Below are 20579 nucleotides of genomic sequence, written 5' to 3' on the forward strand. Positions count from 1 at the left end.
TTGAACCTAGGAGGTTGAGGCCTACAGTGAGCCAAAATCGTGCCACTGCACTCCAGCCTGGGTGACAGAGCAAGACTCTGTCTCAAAAAAAAAAAAAAAAAAAAAAAAGAATTCAGGAAAATAAATAAATTCCCACACCCCATCAAGCTTTCGTTGCTTAAGACTTAGAGCCATTAGGAATGCATCTGATGCTGAGTTTTGTACAGGCTCTACGTTGTAGAATCTTACGTTTTTTTCTGGTGGTGGTTGTTGTTACAGGGTTTTTGCTTTGTCACCCAGGCTGGAGTGCAGTGATGTGATCTTGCTTCACTGCAGCCTCCACCTCCCAGATTCAAGTGATCCTTCCACTTCAGCCTCCTGAGTTGGACACAACTACCACCTGGCTAATTTTTAAAATTTCTTTTGTAGAGACAGAAGCTCATTATGTTGCCCAGGCTGGTCTTGAACTCCTGGTCTCAAGTGATCCTCTCTCCTCAACCTCCCAAAGTGCTGGGATTACAGGCGTGAGCCATGCACCTGGCTCTTTACTGCACTTTTGAGTCATCACTTACCCAATAGGAAACAGATCCCAGAGCCAGGTCTCCGGGAAGTACTGGCGGACCTGAGAATCCTCTGCTTGACGTGAAGAAGTTGATGACGCAAAAGCCTCTGGATGACCACCACCTGCTGATGAAATTGAGAATATGAAAACTTTAGGAAACAGGAGACTTGTTGTGACATAAATTGGGATGGAGGGATTACTAGAAAGAAATTTAGAGGGAAGCAGAGAAAATCCAGTCAGAGGCAAGGAGGAAGGACCAAAGAGGAACTAACTAGTCACAAAGGTCATCGAGGGAAGTGATAGCCAAGGGGGTTTGGCCAGGGAATGGATACATAAGCTTCAGGCTTCAAAAGCTCTCCCCAGAGACAGAACCCTCGGGAAACTTTCTGTATCTGTGACCCACAACCCACTAGCATTCTCAGGCTAGAGGCTCAGTGCAAGAACAGGACACAAAGAGGAAATGTGCAGAGTTCCAGGATTGTTAACATCTCAGAGAATCCACACACCACAGAGGTAGCTTACCGCCCATGGCAGTGCTGTATTCTGGAGATCTGTAGCTGCAATCTACTGGCTTCTTGATTTTGGCATTGGACAGTATTTTCAGGCCCATGTCCTGATAGGCATCAGAGAAATAAGTATTAAGGTGGTCCCTTCCCCAACTACAAAGGCTACTGCCCAGGAATTCCACCATCAAAGAGTAGAAACAAAACATTCTTTTTGAATTAATGGTGAAACTGGGTGTTCTTACCCGAAACTCAGCCACTGAGACTGGTTGGCTTCTGTTCCAACTAGCATGAGAGGCTTCAAGTTAAACTTATTTCATCATTACATACATTTAATGGTTCTTCCAAATATTATTCACTGTGTCCTTATTATTTGACTTACGCTCTGAACGTGCTGAGGGTAGGGACCATATCAGTGTACTCAATTCAACAAAAGTACAATGAGCATTATGAGGGGTCAGGCATTAGAGAGAATACAAAGGTGAACAAGACCTAGTTCCTGACCTCAGGGACCTCCTGGTCAGACTTGGGTCACACAACATCCCAAATCCTGCTCATAGAATAGGTGCAAATTATTTTTTATAATAATAGTAAGAGATCTCTGGTCTACCTTCCCTAATTTTCCCTCCTGATTGATCTCATGAAAATCAGTGATTGGGGACAACAAAAGAGGAAGAGTAGGTGTAAACTCTCTCACAGTGGTTCTCTTCAATGCAATTGGACAACTTCTTCAAGCGTAAGAGCCAACAGAGGCCACCTTACACGTCAGAAGCTTCTTTCAAGATTTGGTTCCCATCAGTGCCTATATGAGTCTCTCTGCTTTCTTAGATATGAACTTTCCTTTGCCCCTTCCCACCACCATCTTTCCCATAAGAACAAAATGGGTAAGAAGACGTACCTGGAAAAAGCTGAAGAGGTCCGTGCCTTCAGAGAACCAGGGCCTCCAGATAGCAGAACGCTGGCTCGAATGCCCTTGGGGCACTGGGTCAATGAGGGGCTGAGGAAAGTCCCATGGGCCAGACACTGGACACTGATCATATTCAGCCACTTGATAGGGATAGTGGCCATACCAGAATGGAAACATCCCATAGACCTGGGACAAGGGGAGAAAGGAAATAAAGCATTGACATAGTGACATCAGTTGAGAAATTTCTCTCAGATTCTGGTGCTCAGTTTACTACTCCTGTATCATTTCTCTTTATTACTCCAGAATTATTTTTATATTTTTTTTGTCATAATTACCTTTCTCACTTTCTAAAACATTAACCTCTATCTCACCTATTTTTTTCATAATCCTATCCCCTATTTCATTCTCTCTCTTGTTTTTTTTTTTTTTTTTTTTTTTTTTGGAGACGTAGTCTTGCTCTGTCACCCAGGCTGGAGTGCAGTGGGATGATCTCGGCTCACTGCAACCTCCGCCTCCCACATTCAAGCAATTCTCCTGCCTCAGCCTGCTGAGTAGCTGGGATTACAGGTGCCGGCCACCACACCCAGCTAATTTTTGTATTTTTAGTAGAGACAGGGTTCACCATGTTGGTCAGGCTGGTCTTGAACCCCTGACTTCAGGTGATCCGCCCGCCTCAGCCTCCTAAAGTTCTGGGATTACAGGCTCATTCTCTTTTCTTACCTCTGCGTTCATACTAACCATGCCTTCTCTTATCCTTTCTTTTATTTGGTTTTGTGTTTTTGAGACGAACTTTCGCTTTTGTTGCCCAGACTGGAGGGCAGTGACTCGATCTTGCTCACCGCAACTTCCGCCTCCCGGGTTCAAGTGACTCTCCTGCCTCAGCCTCCCCAGGATGACAGGCATGCGCCACCATGCCCGGCTCGTTTCTTTTTCTTTTTCTTTTTGTATTTTTAGTAGAGACAGAGTTTCTCCATGTTGGCCAGGCTGGTCTCGAACTCCCGACCTCAGGTGATCTGCCTGCCTCGGCCTCAAAAAGTGCTGGGATTACAGGCGTGAGCCACCGCACCCAGCCCTCTTACCCTTTCTAACTTCATTTTTACGCCAGTCTTTTTACCACCTTATGGCAGTGCATTATTTCCCTAAGACTTTCTCTCCACTGCCTAAAACCTACCTCTTAATTGTCTTCTCCATCAACTCCCTCTTCCCACTCTGTCAGCAGACAGTTACTCACAGAGCGGTTGCTCAGCTCTCTCTCCGGCCTGAGCAGTAAGACACTCTCATCCACCGCCCGGAGGGCGCACAGGGACCCAGGAGCTGCCTGCAGCTGTAGCTCCACTTCTGCTCCTGGAAGCTGCTGGGAAGGGGAGAAGCCAAGGGAAACCTGCGGAAGGGAAAGGTATAACTTGGGGATCAGGTCAGCCCGGAAAGGAGGGGAAACAACATAATTTGGGTCATCAGCAAATATGCCCCAGCTACGACATCCAACCCATTCTTTCACTTTTGTACTTATCTTTCTTTGTAAAGTCTAACTCTTCAGGACTTGTATGCCATGATGGAGTTGGGAAACGACAGCAGCACAGTACAAGGACAGAGAAAGTTTATAAGACAAAAACTGGAGAGAACATGTGGAATAACTGTATAGAACATGCGGCTTCCCAGTATGGCTCTTTTTTTTTTTTTTTTTTTAAATAGAGACAGGGTCACGCCTATAATCCCAGCACCTTGGGAGGCCAAGGCAGGTGGATGACCTGAGGTCAGGAGTTCAAGACTAGCTTGGCCAACATGGTGAAACCCTGTCTCTACTAAAAATAAAAAAATAAAAAAATAAAAATTAGCCAGGCATGGTGGTACATACCTGTAATCCCAGCTACTTGGGAGGCTGAGGCAAAAGAATCACTGAACACAGGAGGCAGAGGTTGCAGTGAGCCGAGATTGCACCACTGCACTCCAGCCTGGGCAACAAGAGCAAAACTCTGTCTCAAAAAAAAAAAAAAAAAAGAGAGAGAGACAGGGTCTTGCTCTGCAGCCTTGAACTCCTGGGCTCAAGCGATACTCCTGCTTCAGCCTTCAGACTAGCTGGGACTACAGGTATGCATCACCACACCCAGATAATTTTTTTTTTGAGACAGAGTCTCACTCTGTCACTCAGGCTGGAGTGTAATGGCATGATCTTTGCTCACTGCAACCTCCGTCTCCTGGGTTCATGTAATTCTCCTGCCTCAGCCTCCCAAGTAGCTGTGATTACAGGCGTCCACCACCATGCTAGGCTAATTTTTGTATTTTTAGTAAAGATGGGGTTTCACCATGTTGGCCAGGCTGGCCTTGTACTCGTAACATCAGGTGATCCACCCACCTCGGCCTCCCAAAGTGCTGCACACCCAGCTAATTTAAAAAAAAATTTTTTATAGACAGGATCTTGCTGTGTTGTCCAGGCTGGTCTTGAACCCATGACCTAAAGAAATCCCTCTGCCTTGGCCTCCCAAAGCACTGGGATTACAGGAGTGAGCCACAGTACCTCATCCAGCATTACTTTTTAAAAGAAAAAGTAGGAGAGAGATGGATTTCAACACAAACCCCAAACATTAAAGATATAAATATAACACAACATCCAATGTCAACATTATCTTCTTTCCCTGACCTATCTTGTCTCCAACCCCAGCACGCACAAGATCTTTCTCTATGCCCAACCTTTGTCTTCACCCTTCTCCGCTACCATTTTACCTGATTGTCAAAGCACATCTCGACTGAGAACTGAATTTTGTCAGCTACAACACCTCCACTAGGGAAAATGGCATAGATCACCAGGGAAGGGTCAGGGGCCAGTCTCGAAGTGAAGGTCAGTGAGAGAGAGAAGGAGCCTTTCAGTCCTGAAAGAGAAGAGGGAATATACAGGGAAATTAGAATGCACGTCCAACCTATCAATGGCATCTAACTGTATGCACTTTTCATTGAGCCAGTGCAGGTGGCACGGTGCAAATTACTTCTCATTTTTCTCTTTTCCTGTGATGACTGTTAATGCTCCAATTCCATTGCTTCTGTGTATAAGAATTGTTTTCTGGAATTTATTTATTTATTTATTTATTTTTGAGATGGAGTCTCGCTCTGTCGCCCAGGCTGGAGTGCTGTGGCCGGATCTCAGCTCACTGCAAGCTCCGCCTCCCGGGTTCACGCCATTCTCCTGCCTCAGCCTCCCGAGTAGCTGGGACTACAGGCGCCCGCCACCAGGCCTGGCTAATTTTTTTTTTGTAATTTTAGTAGAGACGGGGTTTCACCGTGTTCGCCAGGATGGTCTCGATCTCCTGACCTCGTGATCCGCCCATCTCGGCCTCCCAAAGTGCTGGGATTACAGGCGTGAGCCACCGCGCCCGGCCCTGTTTTCTGGAATTTAAAAATACCCTGTTCACTTCCAGGAAAAGCATGTACACTCACCTTTCTTCTTAGAGTTCAGGTGCTTCTGCCCCTCCATCACCAAACTTCCTTTCCCTATTAACTAAAGAAGAAAAGAAAAGAATCAACCACACACAGAAGTTATGGTAAGTTCACCTTGGACCAACTTCCAGAGCATCTCTGCATCCTTTCATGAGGAGAGGCTCCTTTCGCTGTTCAGAGCCCGGGTCAATTCCCCACCCAGCATCCACTAGCTTGACAAATGCAGGGTGCTGCCAGCGGGTCCTGGTGGCTCCTGCTGCAGTCGGAGGCCTGGCTGAGAACCACGCAGGTGGATGGGAGGAGTCTGACAGCATAGAAATTGTTCCACACCATAGATAGCTGTCTGCCATTTCTTGAAGATCTCCAAATTTTATTTTCTTATAATCCTTGTAACATAAAGTCAGCGAAAATCTATCCTCATAAGTGTTTTTTAATTACAGCTCAATTTAAAATTCAGTGGAAATAATTTCATCCTAAACTACCCTGAGCCCTTCTGACATTGAACCCTCTAGAGGGGAAATCTCCTCTCCTAACTCCCCGTTCCTGTCCACTCTCACTTGAAACAGAACTCAGTGATCTTGTTTGTAAGCAGCCTCTCATCTCACGCTCCTGCAGGGCTCCGTGGTCGGTTCCTCGGATGCCTGCCCGGCATTAGCCATTCGCCCTAACTTCACTTTTCTCCTACACCTCCCCACACTTCGGTCCTGAAGACAGAGCCCACATTATCACCTGGACTTGTTATTTTCCACCTATCTTTTCTCTTTTCGTTGTATTAGGATGATTTTTTTTTTTCCACTTAATGACGACACTGAAACCACAGAAGCTGCTGCAATGATCCAGAGGAGAGAAAGTCTCTCATTGACTGAGAGGAGCATAAGGGAACAAAGAGGCTCCAAGCCATCAAACCTGAGGTTTCCATTCTACTTCCTGACTGTCACCAAGGTGACCAGGAAAGCTGCTTATCCTTATACACTGCTTTCAGGCTACCAAGTTATGATTTTATTTCCGCAATGAGGCTGCTATTGATGTGAATTTTAACCCCATATCATCTATTTGATAATATTGACCAATGGAACACAGAATGAAATGTATCCTGGCTGGGCGCGGTGGCTCACTCCTGTAGTCCCAGCACTTTGGGAGGTCACGGTGGGTGGATCACCTGAGGTCAGGAGTTCAAGACCAGCCTGGCTAACATGGTGAAACCCTGTCTCACATAAATTTAAAAAAAAAAAAAAAAAGTATCCTGAGTCCCATGCCCTCCCCACGCTCCCTCCCAACTACCCACTTTTTTTTTTTTTTTTTTGTCCTGGCCAGCACTATTTTCTCAGGTAATTCCTCATTTTATTTTCCCACACAATTTTCCTGTGTTCCTGCTCAGAGTCTCTTTTTTCCCCCCAATGCTTTCCATCTCTTACACCTATACTGGGCCATACAGTATCTCATATCTCACATGGGAATATTAAATACTTGAAATGTGCTCAGTCCAAACTGAGATACGCTTTAAGTGTAAAACACATACCGAGTTTCAAAGACTCAGTTGAAACAAGAATGTAAAATATCTATTAAAACTTTTTATATGGCTTTCATGTTAAAATGTTAATATTTTGGATATAATAGGTTAAATAAAAAATATATTTAAAATTAATGTCAACTGTTCTTTAACTTTTTTAGTGTGGCTTTAAAATTGTTTTTAATTAGATGTGCATCTGCAATTCAGACAGCCTAGGTACCCTCTCTGGCTGGCTCTTCTCATTCTCCTTCCTTCCCAGCATACTTTCACCCATCCCCGTTTCCTGGCCTCACATAGTAGGAGAAGCTGATCTCTTGGTCAGGGCTTGCATCAGCTGGGTCGATGTAATAATCCACCAGCACTTCCTGGGGCTGGCCACATTTCAAGGGGCCGTTGAGCCGGTGGATGCCAAGGAAGCTGTGGGTTGTGTTGTAGAAGGGTCGCAGGTGCAGGTAGGCATTTTGGTAGTAACGTGGCACTTGTTCCGGATTATATACTAAGTCTTCCATTTGAAACTTTCCCTGAGAGTGAAAGAGAGAGAGAATTTTAGCATGCACCCCAACCATAGAAACTCCATGGACTTGTTACGGTTTTCAAATAGAGCGCTTTCTCTTAAATCTTCACTGCCCGAGAATGGCATGTGGGTATTTCCTTAGCAGTCCAGCCAAGGATGGATAAAGAATCTATAAACGTAGTAGTGTGCAGCAATATTTTGGTATGTAGGAGAGTGAAAGAACGGCTGAATTATAGTTACTAAGTGAGGGGAAATTGTGGGTGATGTATCTTCACAGATACTCCTGGGATAGATGAACATGACTTAGATTATATAGAAATCAAAGATTGTATTTCAGGGATAAGAAAACTAGGTACAGAAGATACTAAGATTGAAAAATAACTATTTTTGAGTAATTGAGTGATGCCTAGAGTAAAGAAAGAGTCAAATTAGCCACAAGGCAACTAGTATATGTTTACTTAAGTCCTGTGGTTGAACGATCTCATTAATGGCTCCAATTCCTCACACATACCCTGCACCCTTCAAGATCAACATCCGTTAGCCTGTAGTCTTCCAGTACCCTCCTAGTCTGACTGTGGGTCCACTGTGTGATTTGTTGGGAATGGGATGTTAACATATGCAATGTATACAGGTTTGAAAAAGCCCTGAACATCAGCTTTTGCACTTGCACCTCATCACTGCCATAAGAATATACCCGAGCTAGCTGGCTCCTGCATGAGAGGTATGTGGAACACCAGCCTACGGCCAGCCGATCTGCAGACAGGTCTGGAAATCGAAATCAGCAGAGCTGCCTGGCTGAATGCCCCAGATGCACAAGCAGTGAATGCTTTGTGTTGCATGATACTGAAGTTTTTAGCTGTTTGATAAGAAGCATTGTTGCGGCAGTTCATAATTAATACCTATAAGTTATCTAGAATCTAGAGTTCTCTTGTTTGCTGTTTTTATTAAGTAATGAGGGGAAGGGAAGGGGAAAAAGAAAGAGAATGACTGAGTCACCTTTTCCTCCCTACTCTAACTTCATATATAGATAGGATCAGATAGAGATGGGGGTAAGTTAAAAGATGTAATAATAGAAATAGTAGTTTTCATCTCAGTAAGGACTATTTATCTGATTGATATTAAAAACAGAAAGAATCTAAGGAAAACTTGTTGTCAACGGGGGAGCAGGACTTGTCAGTGAGAGAGATGTAATTCCAAGCAGAGAGGAGGATAGGAAACAGGAAAATTCTGAAGTTTTCCTTCAGGGAAGCCTTACTTTCTAGGAAGCTGGTCCTCCATCCATGCTTACCTCCAGAGAAACATCTGCCCCATTCCAACTGGATGTATCCACCGTAAAGGGAGCCAGGCCATTGTTGTCAGTAACCAGGGTCTGGTTGAAGGTTCCGTTCATGCCATAAATCACCAGAAACACTGGATGGTTCTTGAGGAGGGAGTCATCATGGCCCCTAACTCTTATCTGAAGGACAAACGTCATTAGGGATTAGAATTACGTTTGGAGTAAACTTGAGTATGAAGTGAAGTGGAATATTAGGTTGGTGCAAACTAATTGCGGTTTTGGCACTAAAAGTAGTAACAGAATTTCTAAGAATACATTTCAGGGAAGAGTCCTGAAAAAGATAAATGTGATTCTAGCTTTTGAACTAGGATCTGTGAAGAAGTGAAAAACAAACAGAAGTAACAGCCCAGGGCAGAGCTAGATTTGCCCGGTGGCTAATGAAACTTCAGGGCTCTTCGTTTGCACAGGCTCCTTCAAACTTTCTGCACACTGTTTTTGGTTTGTTTTTTCTCTCCTTCCTTCCTTTCTTTTTTTGAGATGGAGTCTCCCTCTGTCACCAAGGCTGGAGTGCAGTGGGACGATCTCGGCTCACTGCAACCTCTACCTCCCGGGTTCAAGCAATTCTCCTGCATCAGCCTCCCAAGTAGTTGGAACTACAGGCATGCACCACCACACCCAGCTAATTTTTGTAGTTTTAGTAGAGACAGGGTTTCACCATGTTGGCCAGCTCGTGATCCACCCACCTCGGCCTCCCAAAGTGCTGGGATTACAGGCATGAGCCATTGCGCCCAGCCTATTTTGCTTTCTTTTTCTTAAAGAGAATCCCCTACCCTCCCAAATTGTGTAATCCTTAGGCTCTAGAAATAATTTGCACCCATCCTTGGTCTGGAGAAATGATAACTGAGGAATAAATGCATCTCTATATGTGCAATATTACTGTGTGGACCAGTTGTACAGGAAGTAAAGAAAGATAAGCTGAATGAGGGGGAAATTCAGTTAGATATCAGAAAGAAAACACTAACAAAGAAAATTTAATTATTTATTTATCTTCTTTTTTTTTTTGAGACAGTCTCACTCTGTCGCCCAGGCTGGAGTGCAGTGGCATGATCTTAGCTCACTGCACCCTCTGCCTCCTGGGTTCAAGCAACTCTCGTACCTCAGATTCCCAAGTAGCTGGGATTACAGACATGCGCCACCATGCCTGGCTAATTTTTGTATTTTTGGTAGAGACAGGGTTTCGCCATGTTGGCCAGGCTGGTCTTGAACTCTTGGCCTCAAGTGATCTGCCCACCTCAGCCTCCCAAAGTGCTAGGACTACAGACGTGAGCCACCACACCCTGCCAGGAATTTAAAAATCTCTAAAGAAAATTGCTGATCGGACACAGTGGCTCACTCCTGTAATCCCAGCACTTTGAGAGGCCCAGGTAGGCAGATCACCTGAGGCTGGGAGTTCAAGACCAGCCTGACCAACATGGAGAAACCCCATCTCTACTAAAATACAAAATTACGTGCCTGTAATCCCAGCTACTTGGGAGGCTGAGGCTGGAGAATCGCTTGAACCTGGGATGTGGAGGTTGCGGTGAACAGAGATCACGCCATTGCACCTCCAGCCTGGGCAACAAGAGCGAAACTCTATCTCAAAACAAAAATAAAACAAAACCAAAAAAAAAAAAAAACCAGAAAGAAAAAGAAAACTGCTTAAAGAGCTATACATGGCTGTCAAGGAAAATTTCATATTAACCTTGCCGAGATGCAGGAGACCAGGCTGGACGATTTCTCTAGAAACCCTGCAGCTCTTAATACAAAGATTTAGACATTAGAAGATCAGCCCCTGGCATTAGAAAGACCCCTAAACTGGCATTAATATTCAAGGTGCTTCTCCTATGGGATTAGGGGCAGCACAGCACAGGGAGTGGAGAGTGTATACCCCGGAGGCAGGCTTCCTGGATTTGGTCATAGTTCCCACCTATTTGCTGATAACCTTGGAAAAATCACTTAGCCTCTGTTACCTGTCTCGTTACCCATAAAATGGGGCCAATATAGTGTCTGCCTCATTGCATTATTGTAAAGATTAAAGTGAATACGCGTAAAGTACTTGGAACAGCGCTAAGTTAGCTATGTGGCTATAGCTGCAGGAAGGAGGTAAGGTAGATGGTTACGCATTTTTTTTTGTCTCTGTAGAGAAAAGTTTTAACATACCTTCCCACTGAAGGGGAAATTGGGATGGTAAAAATTGCTGGTGTCTTCAAAGATCATTGATCCCATTTGTGGAGAAATGTAGATATTCTGAGTGGCATTGGCCTCCACGCCTGCAGAGGGAAACCAGACGTATAAAGATCTAGGCACCTGATAGTCTCATCTTTGTGTTTAATGTCAAGTCTCTGAGAGAATGGCGGCAGAGGGATGAAGTTGAATGTATTTCTGGCCAAAGATCCAAACCAACTTCGCCTCCCCAGTCTTTTGGAGAAGTATGTAGTATTTCTTATAGACGGCAACATGGGATCTGGCATTTCCCCTTGACTGGGAACCAGGAACAAGATACCACCCAAACACTCAAGAGGGGAGGTCTTGTATCCTTGGAGTAATTATCTGTCCCTGGGACCAGCCCTTTTTATTTCGCTTTTCTTTTCTTTTCTTTTTTTTTTGAGACAGTCTCGCTCTGTCTCCTAGGCTGGAGTGCAGTGGCCTGATCTCAACTCACTACAACCTCTGCCTCCTGGGTTCAAGTGATTCTCCTGCCTCAGCCTCCTGAGTAGCTGGGACTACAGGTGTCCGCCACCACTTCTGGCTAATTTTGGGGTTTTTTTGTTTTGTTTTTGTTTTTTTGTTTGTTTGTTTGTTTGTTTGTTTTGAGATGGAGTCTCGCTCTGTCGCCCAGGCTGGAGTGCAGTAGCCGGATCTCAGCTCACTGCAAGCTCCACCTCACAGGTTCACGCCATTCTCCTGCCTCAGCCTCCGGAGTAGCTGGGACTACAGGCGCCCACCACCACGCCCGGCTAGTTTTTTGTATTTTTTAATAGAGACGGGGTTTCACCGTGTTAGCCAAGATGGTCTCGATCTCCTGACCTAGTGATCCGGCCGTCTCGGCCTCCCAAAGTGCTGGGATTACAGGCTTGAGCCACCGCGCCCAGCCTAATTTTTGTATTTTTATTAGGGAATGGGGTTTCACCGTATTGGCCAAGCTGGTCTTGAACTCCTGACCTTGTGATCTGCCCACCTCGGCCTCCCAAAGTGCTGGGATTACAGGCTTGAGCCACCACGCCCAGCCTCTTTCACTTTTCTTAATGAGCCAAGGAGTACCCTACTTACCTGTCCCTTCCTCCACAACAGTAGCCACAATGTTGATTTGATGGTTGTACGCATATCCAATAAGGTCAAAGGTGGCCATGTCCACAGGTGCTGAGAAGCATCCTGTTTTGTCAGTCTAGTGAGGCGATCAGAGACAGAGATAGAGAGCAGATGAGGAATATAATCTCTACGTCCATTTTATAACGTTCTGTAGAAGGAAATAATTTCTCATCTCCACACTTTAGTTTCTAATATAGAAAAACTCTCCTCCAACATGAACTACACACTTGCACATAGATAATCATGAAATGACTTTGAAGCTTCAAGATTTGGGAAAGGGAAAAAGAAATGACTTCAAAACTGGAAAATTGTGTCTTACAGGGGTTTAGGTAAATTTCTTGGTTCCAAGGAAGACTCTAAAAGACTCCCTGTTGAGGATAAAGATCGCTGCTTTGTTCTTTGGAACTGGGATAATAATTCTGGGAAATGATTTCTACTTTGGGCTGTTTACCACTTTTCTAGATTGTTGCCTTCTTACTCTTTAGGACATGTGGATAGGTTCTTTTTTTGGGGGAGGGGGTGGGAGGGGCAGAGTCTCGCTTTGTCACCCAGGCTGGAGTGCAGTGGCGCCATCTCAGCTCATTGCAACCTCCGCCTCCCAGGTTCAAGCGATTCTCCTCTCTCAGCCTCCGAGTAGCTGAGATTACAGGCGCATGCCACCATGCCCAGCTAATTTTTTGAATTTTTAGTAGAGATGGGGTTTCACCATATTGGTCAGGCTGGTCTCAAACTCCTGACCTCGTGATCCGCCTGCCTCTGCCTCCCAAAGTGCCGGGAGGACAGGCTTGAGCCATCACACCCGGCCGATATGTTCCTTTTTTACCTGTCATTTACTCACCTGTCCAGAGAAGTTCCTGCATTTGTCAGGTAGCTGTTCCCGTTCCACCTGTCGATACCAGTAAGTATGTGCCTTCTGACACACAGATACCTGCACTGCCCCTAGCATGGGCTTTCCATAGGTGTACCTAACCAAGAAAAGCATGAGGGGTCAGAGTTGGGAAATTCCACTCGAGATCCGGCTCTTCCTCCGAACACCACTTCTCTCTTCTCACACTCCAGCCTCTGAAAGAAAGCTCTGACAGTCCAGGCCAGTGTGGTGGCTCATGCCTGTAATCCCAAAACTTTGGGAGGCCGAGGCAGGTGGATAACTTGAGGCCAGGAGTTCAAGACCAGCCTAGGCAACACGGCAAGACCCTGTCTCTACTAAAAATACAAAAATTTGCTGGGCATGGTGGCTCACACCTGTAATTCCAGCTTCTCCAGGAAGATGAGGCAGGAGAATCGCTTGAACCCAGGAAATGGAGGTTGCAGTGAGCCGAGATCGCCCCACTGCACTCCAGCCTGGGTGACAGAATGAGACTCTGTCTCAAAAAAAAAAAAAAAAGAAAGCAAGCAAGCTCTGATAATCCTACCTTTTCTAGCCCTCTTTTCCTTCCCTACTTTACTCAGTCTTAGAGTAGATCCACTCCACAATTAGCACCATCTTAAGAATGAAAACACGGCCGGGCGCAGTGGCTCACGCCTGTAATCCCAGCACTTTGGGAGGCCGAGGCGGGCGGATCACAAGGTCAGGAGATCGAGACCACGGTGAAACCCCGTCTCTACTAAAAATACAAAAAATTAGCCGGGCGCGGTTGTGGGCGCCTGTAGTCCCAGCTACTCGGGAGGCTGAGGCAGGAGAATGGCGTGAACCCGGGAGGCGGAGCTTGCAGTGAGCCGAGATCGCGCCACTGCACTCCAGCCTGGGCGACAGAGCGAGACTCCGTCTCAAAAAAAAAAAAAAAAAAAAGAATGAAAACAGTATCTTTCTTTCTCCTGATCCCTATTTATCTATGGGATTCAATATTGTGTCTTGTAAAGACCAAATCAATACTGTCTGAGTGAGCAGTGGGAAAAAAAGAGCAGAAACACAACTATAAAATACGTTATTGGCGGGGCGCGGTGGCTCACGCCTGTAATCCTAGCACTTTCGGAGGCCGCGGCGGGTGGATCACCTGAGGTCAGGAGTTCAAGACCAGCCTGGCCAACATAGCAAAACCCCGTCTCTACTAAAAATTCTAACATTAGCCAGGCATGGTGGCGTGTGCCTGTAATCCCACCTACTCAAGAGGCTGAGGCAGGAGAATCGCTTGAACCCGGGAGGCGGAGGTTGCAGTGAGAGGAGATCACACGATTGTACTCCAGCCTGGACGACAAGAGCAAAACTCTGTCTCAAAAAAAAAAAGGTTCTGGGATAAGTCATGACTCTGAATTACACAAAATACCCCAAGTTTTGGCCCCCCTATAATCCCTTTCCCCATGTAATTCCCTCATCATATCTCTTGATGCATCTTTAATCTCCACCAGATCTCAAGCTTCTGCTCTTACCTACAACAAATTTTTACTAAGAAAGATTCCTGCACCGTTGATAACTCCTTGGGTTCCACCACTTCCACCTTAAACTTCGGCAGCACTGAAGAGAGTAAAAGGAGAAATGGAAAAAGAATTGGAGGAGGACGCAGTCAGATAGGCAGTGAGCAGAGGGGTATAAACACAGTGAAAATTAAATTAACGGATCTAATGAAGGAGGCATTATTTAGGTAGAATTCTCCTGAAGTCATTAGCTGGTTTAGCATTGATTCAAAAATGAATACATAATCCTTTCCCAGAGTAGATTTTACTCTACCTTTGCTGATTTTAAGATGAGATTATACCCAGTACTTTGGCTTGTCCATTCCCCCACCTACCATATTCCTCCACACTGAAAGTGCCAAAGGTCTTGCCCTCAGCCACTGCCACAGTGTAGGTGCCCAGCATTGCCTCTGGTGCCAGTTGGAAGGACAGGTCTACAATGCCTTGCTCAGGTGCCACTTCCAGCCACTGTGCAATCCTGTTGCTGTTTGGATCCTGTCCAACAGAGAAACTGCATGATGTGCCTACCTGTTCACTTCCCACTCTACCCTGCAAAACGCAGGTAAAGAAGCAAAAGGCAGGTAAAGAACCCCACCCATTGTTCAAGACCCCTGTGATCTGTGTCCAGGAAGAGTAGCTCCCTATGTTATTTATAACTTTCTTTATGACTGAATGAGGTAAATACTTCTATTCTATAGATCCAGCCCCCATTTGGGAGGAAATTTTGTAGATTTTAATGATCACACTGAGTCCTCTGAAGTGTTATCTCCAGTTTTAGAAAGTAGGACCCGGGATGTCATTTACAAAGAATGTTTACTCTGTTTCTGGTCCCTATTAGGGGACAAGGCTGAGGAAATTGATTGTAAGATACCTAAAAAATGGGTGATTGAATGGAAAAATGGAGGCGATATTGTGGAGAAATCACCCTCTAGATCCTTTCCTTTAAAACACTTCTCCCAGGTGTTTATGTTATCATGTACCTATTGAGAATGCCTATGGCAAGGGCTGTTACCTTAGACTAAGGGGAGTACAGAACCAAGCCTGGTTAAGTTGGCTGGGCACAGAGAAGTTAGGGGAATGAGAGAGCGGTGTAGTCATTACAGAGGCTGGTGTTCTTGTCTACTGAAATGTAGTTGTGAGAGACCAGGAGGGTAGAGGCGAGAGAACAGGCACAACTTAGGTGGATGTGGGTGCTCGGTGCTGGGCAGTCATGGGGCTCTGGGCCAAGATCTCAGAGTTGCTTCTGTCTTCAAGGTTTACCACCAAATTCTCATTCTTCCTCTTCCACAACTGACAGAGAAGAGAAAGAAACTTCCACTTACCTGTAGTTCCACCATGGAGTACTGAAAAGGAAAACGAGATAATGCGGGTTAAAGAAGGGTGACAGCAGTAAGAGTAAGTTTGCTGAAAGCAAAAGTTCACAAAGAATTCTTCATTTCCCTCTTGCCCATTTCTTCATTTCTTCCTTTCTAAATGGCTCTTTTGTGCCCTGAAAAGAATAACAATGGGGGCACAGACTTCTCGGGAGGGAAACAAGGCAGAAGAAGGGGAAGAGTGGGGGCAGGAATCTCAAAGGAATTGCCAGTCTCCAAAGATCTGAGGAACTGGAGCATCAGACCAGTCTCAGTGCCCTGTGACTGAGCTCTTGCACAAAAAACATGCCTAAAAGAAGTATTAGCACCAGTGGGTTCCCCAATGTTTAAACCTTTTCTTGGTAGCCAACCATCTCCTGGCCTCTTCCTTTACCATCTAAATGCATGTGGGCAGGAACCTTACTTTCTTTTCTTTCTTTCTTTCCTTTTTTTTTTTTTTTTGAGATGGAGTCTTGCTGTGACACCCAGGCTGGAGTGCAGTGGCGCGATCTCGGCTCACTGCAAGCTCTGCCTCCCGGGTTCAAAGGATTCTCCTGCCTCAGCCTCCTGAGTAGCTGGGATTACAGGTGCCCACCACCACACCTGGCTAATTTTTGTACTTTTTTTAGTAGAGACGGGGTTTCACCATGTTGGCCAGGCTGGTCTCGAACTCCTGACCTCAGGCGATCTGCCTGCCTTGGCCTCCCAAAGTGCTGGGATTACAGGTTGAGCCACTGTGCCCAGCCCAGGAACCTTACTTTCAAGCAATGCAAATAATTATTTTTAAAATTGTTTGTAATAGTTCCATTGGAGAATCACGTATCAGTTTCCTCAAGACAGTAGTTGCTAAAAAGATGCGTGAGATTGAAAGCTGGAATTTAGTGAATAGCAGGAGAGGGACTCAGAGAGAGTGCAAAGGTATTCAAAAGAGAAGACCAGTTAGGATCTAACTTGGAAAGAAGAGAATGAAATCAAGACAGTGCTTGATTTTTTTATTCTTGGGCCAAGTACCATGTGATGCCAACCAGTGAAGAAGCTGAACCACTAAATACAATTATCAGCCTTGATATTAGGGATAATGGCAATTCTTCAAAAAAAAAAAAAAAGTCAAAAAATAAGGAGATATAAGGATCAAAATGAACTAGGACTTCACAAACCTGGGCTATATAAACATCAGGAGGAGAATATCACTAAGATTCTTATAGATTTCCATAAAGTCAAAACAAAACAAACAAACAAACAAACAAAAACACTTCTTTAGGCCAGGCACTGTGGCTCACACCTGTAATCCCAGCACTTTGGGAGGCTGAGGAGGGTGGATCACCTGAGGTCAGGAGTTCAAGACCAGCCTGGCCAACATGGTGAAAACCCATCTCTACTAAAAATACAAAAATTAGCTGGACATGGTGCCACACACCTGTAACTCCAGCTACTCCGGAGGCTGAGGCAGGAGAATCACTTGAATCCAGATAGTGGAGGTTGCTTGAACCAAGATCATGCCACTGCACACCAGCCTGGGCGACAAAGTGACTCAAACACAAAAGACAAAACAACAACAAAAAACACTTAGATAACAAAGTACTTTTCTCACACAGGGGATCAAGAATAAGGAAAGGCCGGGCGCGGTGGCTCAAGCCTGTAATCCCAGCACTTTGGGAGGCCGAGGCGGGCGGATCACAAGGTCAGGAGATCGAGACCACAGTGAAACCCCGTCTCTACTAAAAATACAAAAAATTAGCCGGGCGCGGTGGCGGGCGCCTGTAGTCCTAGCTACTCAGGAGGCTGAGGCAGGAGAATGGCGTGAACCCAGGAGGCGGAGCTTGCAGTGAGCCGAGATCGCGCCACTGCACTCCAGCCTGGGCAACAGCGTGAGACTCCGTCTCAAAAAAAAAAAAAAAAAAAGAATCAGGAAAGACATCAGTTGGCCAGAAATAGGCTCTGGAAGAAAATAAGTGTTTCACGAGGAAAGTAGCATTTCTGAGACCAGTCATGGTGGCTCACGCCTGTAATCCCAACACTTTGGGAGGCTGAGGTGGGCAGATCACGTGAGGTCAGGAGTTTGAGACCAGCCTGACCAACATGGTAAAACCACATTTCTACTAAAAATACAAAATTAGCCAGATGTGATGGTACGTTCCTGTAAACCCAACTACTTGGGAGGCTGAGGCGGGAGAATCCTTTGAACCCAGGAGGTGGAGGTTGCAGTGAGCTGAGATCCCGCTACTGCACTCCAGCCTGGGCAACACAGTGAAACTCCGTCTCAAAAAAAAAAAAAAAAAAAAAAAAGGAAAATAGCATTTTCGACTGAAAGTTGCCTGGAGTTTCTGAATAACTGAGTACAGCAATCAAGTTAGACAGGGTTAGTTAATATCAGGCTTACTTTACTTGTTTGGGGATAAAATATTGTGCTGTGTAAATGAAACTGACTTTGCAAAATTAAAACTGAGGAAATTATGACAGTCAAAGGAATCAGACTTAACCGACACTATCTTGCTTCTAAGCCGTTCCACTCGTCTCACCTTAGGTACCCCCACTACACCCCCCATCAGCAGGAAGAAGCCAGAGCAATCGACAGGCTTTTCCCATCTTCAGAGCCCACACCTTAAGATTAAGGTATTATAAAACCCAAAGGGAGGAACTGAAGCCGCCTTTGCAAAATTATAACTGAGGAAATTATGAAAGTGAAAGAAGTCAGACCTAACCAACTCCATCTTGCTTCCAACTTTGAAGCTGTCCTTGTGGATTCCTGGGTGTAGGCCAAACTAACTTTGGGAAGGAATTCAGTTCATGGTTTGACTCTGAAACAAAATTGATAACAGCCCTTTCCCAATAAGACCCCCTTCTTGCCTGGGGTCCAGTCTGTCTTTGCAGGACTAACAAATTAGCTACAAGATTAGAAATTACAGTTTAGGGATCATGCAGCCTCGGCTCCAAGAGTCTGAACGTCCTCAAATTGCTCCTGGGGATAGTATCACTATAGTAAAACCTAAAATCAGTGCCTGAGATGTTTTCAGACCCTGCATTCTGGATCAGCTGACATCACCCAGACCAGTAATCTGGCTCAACCAGTTCTGCCATCCCGCCCGGGAGGAGGAAGACAGCAAGAAAACCTCACTTTGACCATCTATGACTCCATCTCCAACCTGACCAATCAGCACTCCCCACTTCCCAAGCCCCTACCTGCCAAATTATCTTTAAAAACTCTGATTTCCAAATGCTCAGGGAGACTGATGTAAGTAACAATAAAACTCCAGTCTCCCGCACAGCTGGCTCTGCGTGAGTTACTCTTTCTTCATTGCAATTCCCCTGTCTTGATAAATCGGCTCTGTCTAAGCAGCAGGCAAGGTGAACCCATTGGGTGGTTACAAAAACACAATTTTTATTCTAGCTTTCTTGGTAAAATTCCTTTTGTTAATCTCGGTGTTTCAACTGAATTTGGAGGGAGGGCTTGGCTAGAGAAATAGAGCGGGGAGGAAGGAATAATTTTACAAGAGAAAGAGAACCTGACTGTGGAAATCAGAACACCTGGAAGTAATCCCGCATCATTTGAGCAAAGGAAATATATCGTAACAGGGGTAGTGAATGAGATCAACCCTGAGGGTAAGTGAGTCTAAAATAGTGCTGCTGCCGGCCACACTTTGAACCCGGCACTTCCTTGTTGCAGCTCTAGAGAAAACAGTCTGTTAAGAAATAAGTACTCAGACCAGGTGCGGTGGCTCAGGCCTATAATCCCAACACTTTGGGAGACTGAAGCGAGAGAGCCCAGGAATTCAAGACCAGCCTAGGCAACAAGGTGAGACCCCCATCTCTACAAAAAATAAAATAATTAGCCAGGTGTGGTAATGCACACCTGTGGTCCCAGCTACTGGGGAGACTGAGGTGGGAAAATTACTTGAACCCGAGGCAGAGTCAAAGCTGCAGGGAGCCATGACTGTGCCACTGCACTCCAGCCTAGGCGACAGAATGAGACCTTGTCTTAAAATGTTAAAAAAAAAAAAAAAAAAAAGTAAGAAATAAGTACTCAACATTATACTGAACTCCTACAAAAGAAAAGCTACAGGTGATGGGAAGAAGGAACTAAAAGGAAATCTATATTGGGAAAGAGAGTAGCGTGTTAGGGCATTACTAAAGAAAGCAGGGTGTCTGGGAGATAAGAATTTCAGAAGCATGTAGAAATGACACGTGTTCCAACTTGAGATCAAACCTATTAAAAGACTTATGATTCTAGGGATGGGGAGTCCAAGGAAAAGTGAAATATTCGCTAAATGTTGCTACCTTTTAACCTTTGGCATATATTTATTTAATGTTGCCTTAAGATAATTACCTATTTTGTAAATTATTTTGCCTCATAGAAACAGAGGGGAAGCGGACATTCTCCTTTTTGCCTTAAAAAACAAAAACAAAAACAAAACAAAACAAAAAAAACTTTTTTCAGTCCTGAAGAGAAGCTCTTGAAGTTTGTGAAAACTCTTAAAATGAAAGGAGGCTGAGCTACAGCTCTTGTCTGTAATCCCAGCACTTTGGGAGGCCGAGGTGGGTGGAACACTTGAGGTCAGGAGTTTGAGACCAGCCTGGCCAACATGGTGTAACCCTGTTTTTACTAAAAATACAAAAATTAGCCAGGTGTGGTGGCGCGTGCCTGTAATCCCAGCTACCCAGGAGGCTGAGGCAGGAGAATTGCTTGAACCCAGGACGCGGAGGTTATAGTGAGCTGAGGTCACGCCACTGCACTCCAGCCTGGGCCACAGAGTGAGACTCTGTCTCTAAATAAACAAATACATAAAATAAAATGACAAGGAGAGTAACCA

The 20579-nt window shown here is 45.2% G+C and overlaps 1 protein-coding gene across 3 annotated transcripts in view; it reads right to left on the minus strand.

Annotated features, from left to right (window-relative positions):
* The window catches only part of A2ML1 (alpha-2-macroglobulin like 1), a 55321-nt gene that overhangs the window by 25403 nt on the left and 9339 nt on the right, over window positions 1-20579 (minus strand). For 2 of the 3 annotated variants that reach the window (XM_015151034.3, XM_077953598.1), the window contains exons 5-18: window positions 15742-15762; window positions 14755-14914; window positions 14396-14480; window positions 12867-12993; window positions 11990-12104; window positions 10880-10989; window positions 8693-8860; window positions 7184-7411; window positions 5381-5441; window positions 4673-4818; window positions 3183-3332; window positions 1943-2137; window positions 1064-1154; window positions 552-666 (exon numbers count right to left, since the gene is read on the minus strand). In XM_015151034.3, coding sequence (XP_015006520.3) covers window positions 552-666; window positions 1064-1154; window positions 1943-2137; window positions 3183-3332; window positions 4673-4818; window positions 5381-5441; window positions 7184-7411; window positions 8693-8860; window positions 10880-10989; window positions 11990-12104; window positions 12867-12993; window positions 14396-14480; window positions 14755-14914; window positions 15742-15762 — 1772 coding nt within the window. The remainder of the gene's footprint in view (window positions 1-551; window positions 667-1063; window positions 1155-1942; window positions 2138-3182; window positions 3333-4672; window positions 4819-5380; window positions 5442-7183; window positions 7412-8692; window positions 8861-10879; window positions 10990-11989; window positions 12105-12866; window positions 12994-14395; window positions 14481-14754; window positions 14915-15741; window positions 15763-20579) is intronic. The other variant, XM_077953599.1, reaches the window with a different exon arrangement.

This window comes from Macaca mulatta, chromosome 11 (genome assembly GCF_049350105.2).
Source record: "Macaca mulatta isolate MMU2019108-1 chromosome 11, T2T-MMU8v2.0, whole genome shotgun sequence".
Taxonomy (NCBI): Eukaryota; Metazoa; Chordata; class Mammalia; order Primates; family Cercopithecidae; genus Macaca; species Macaca mulatta.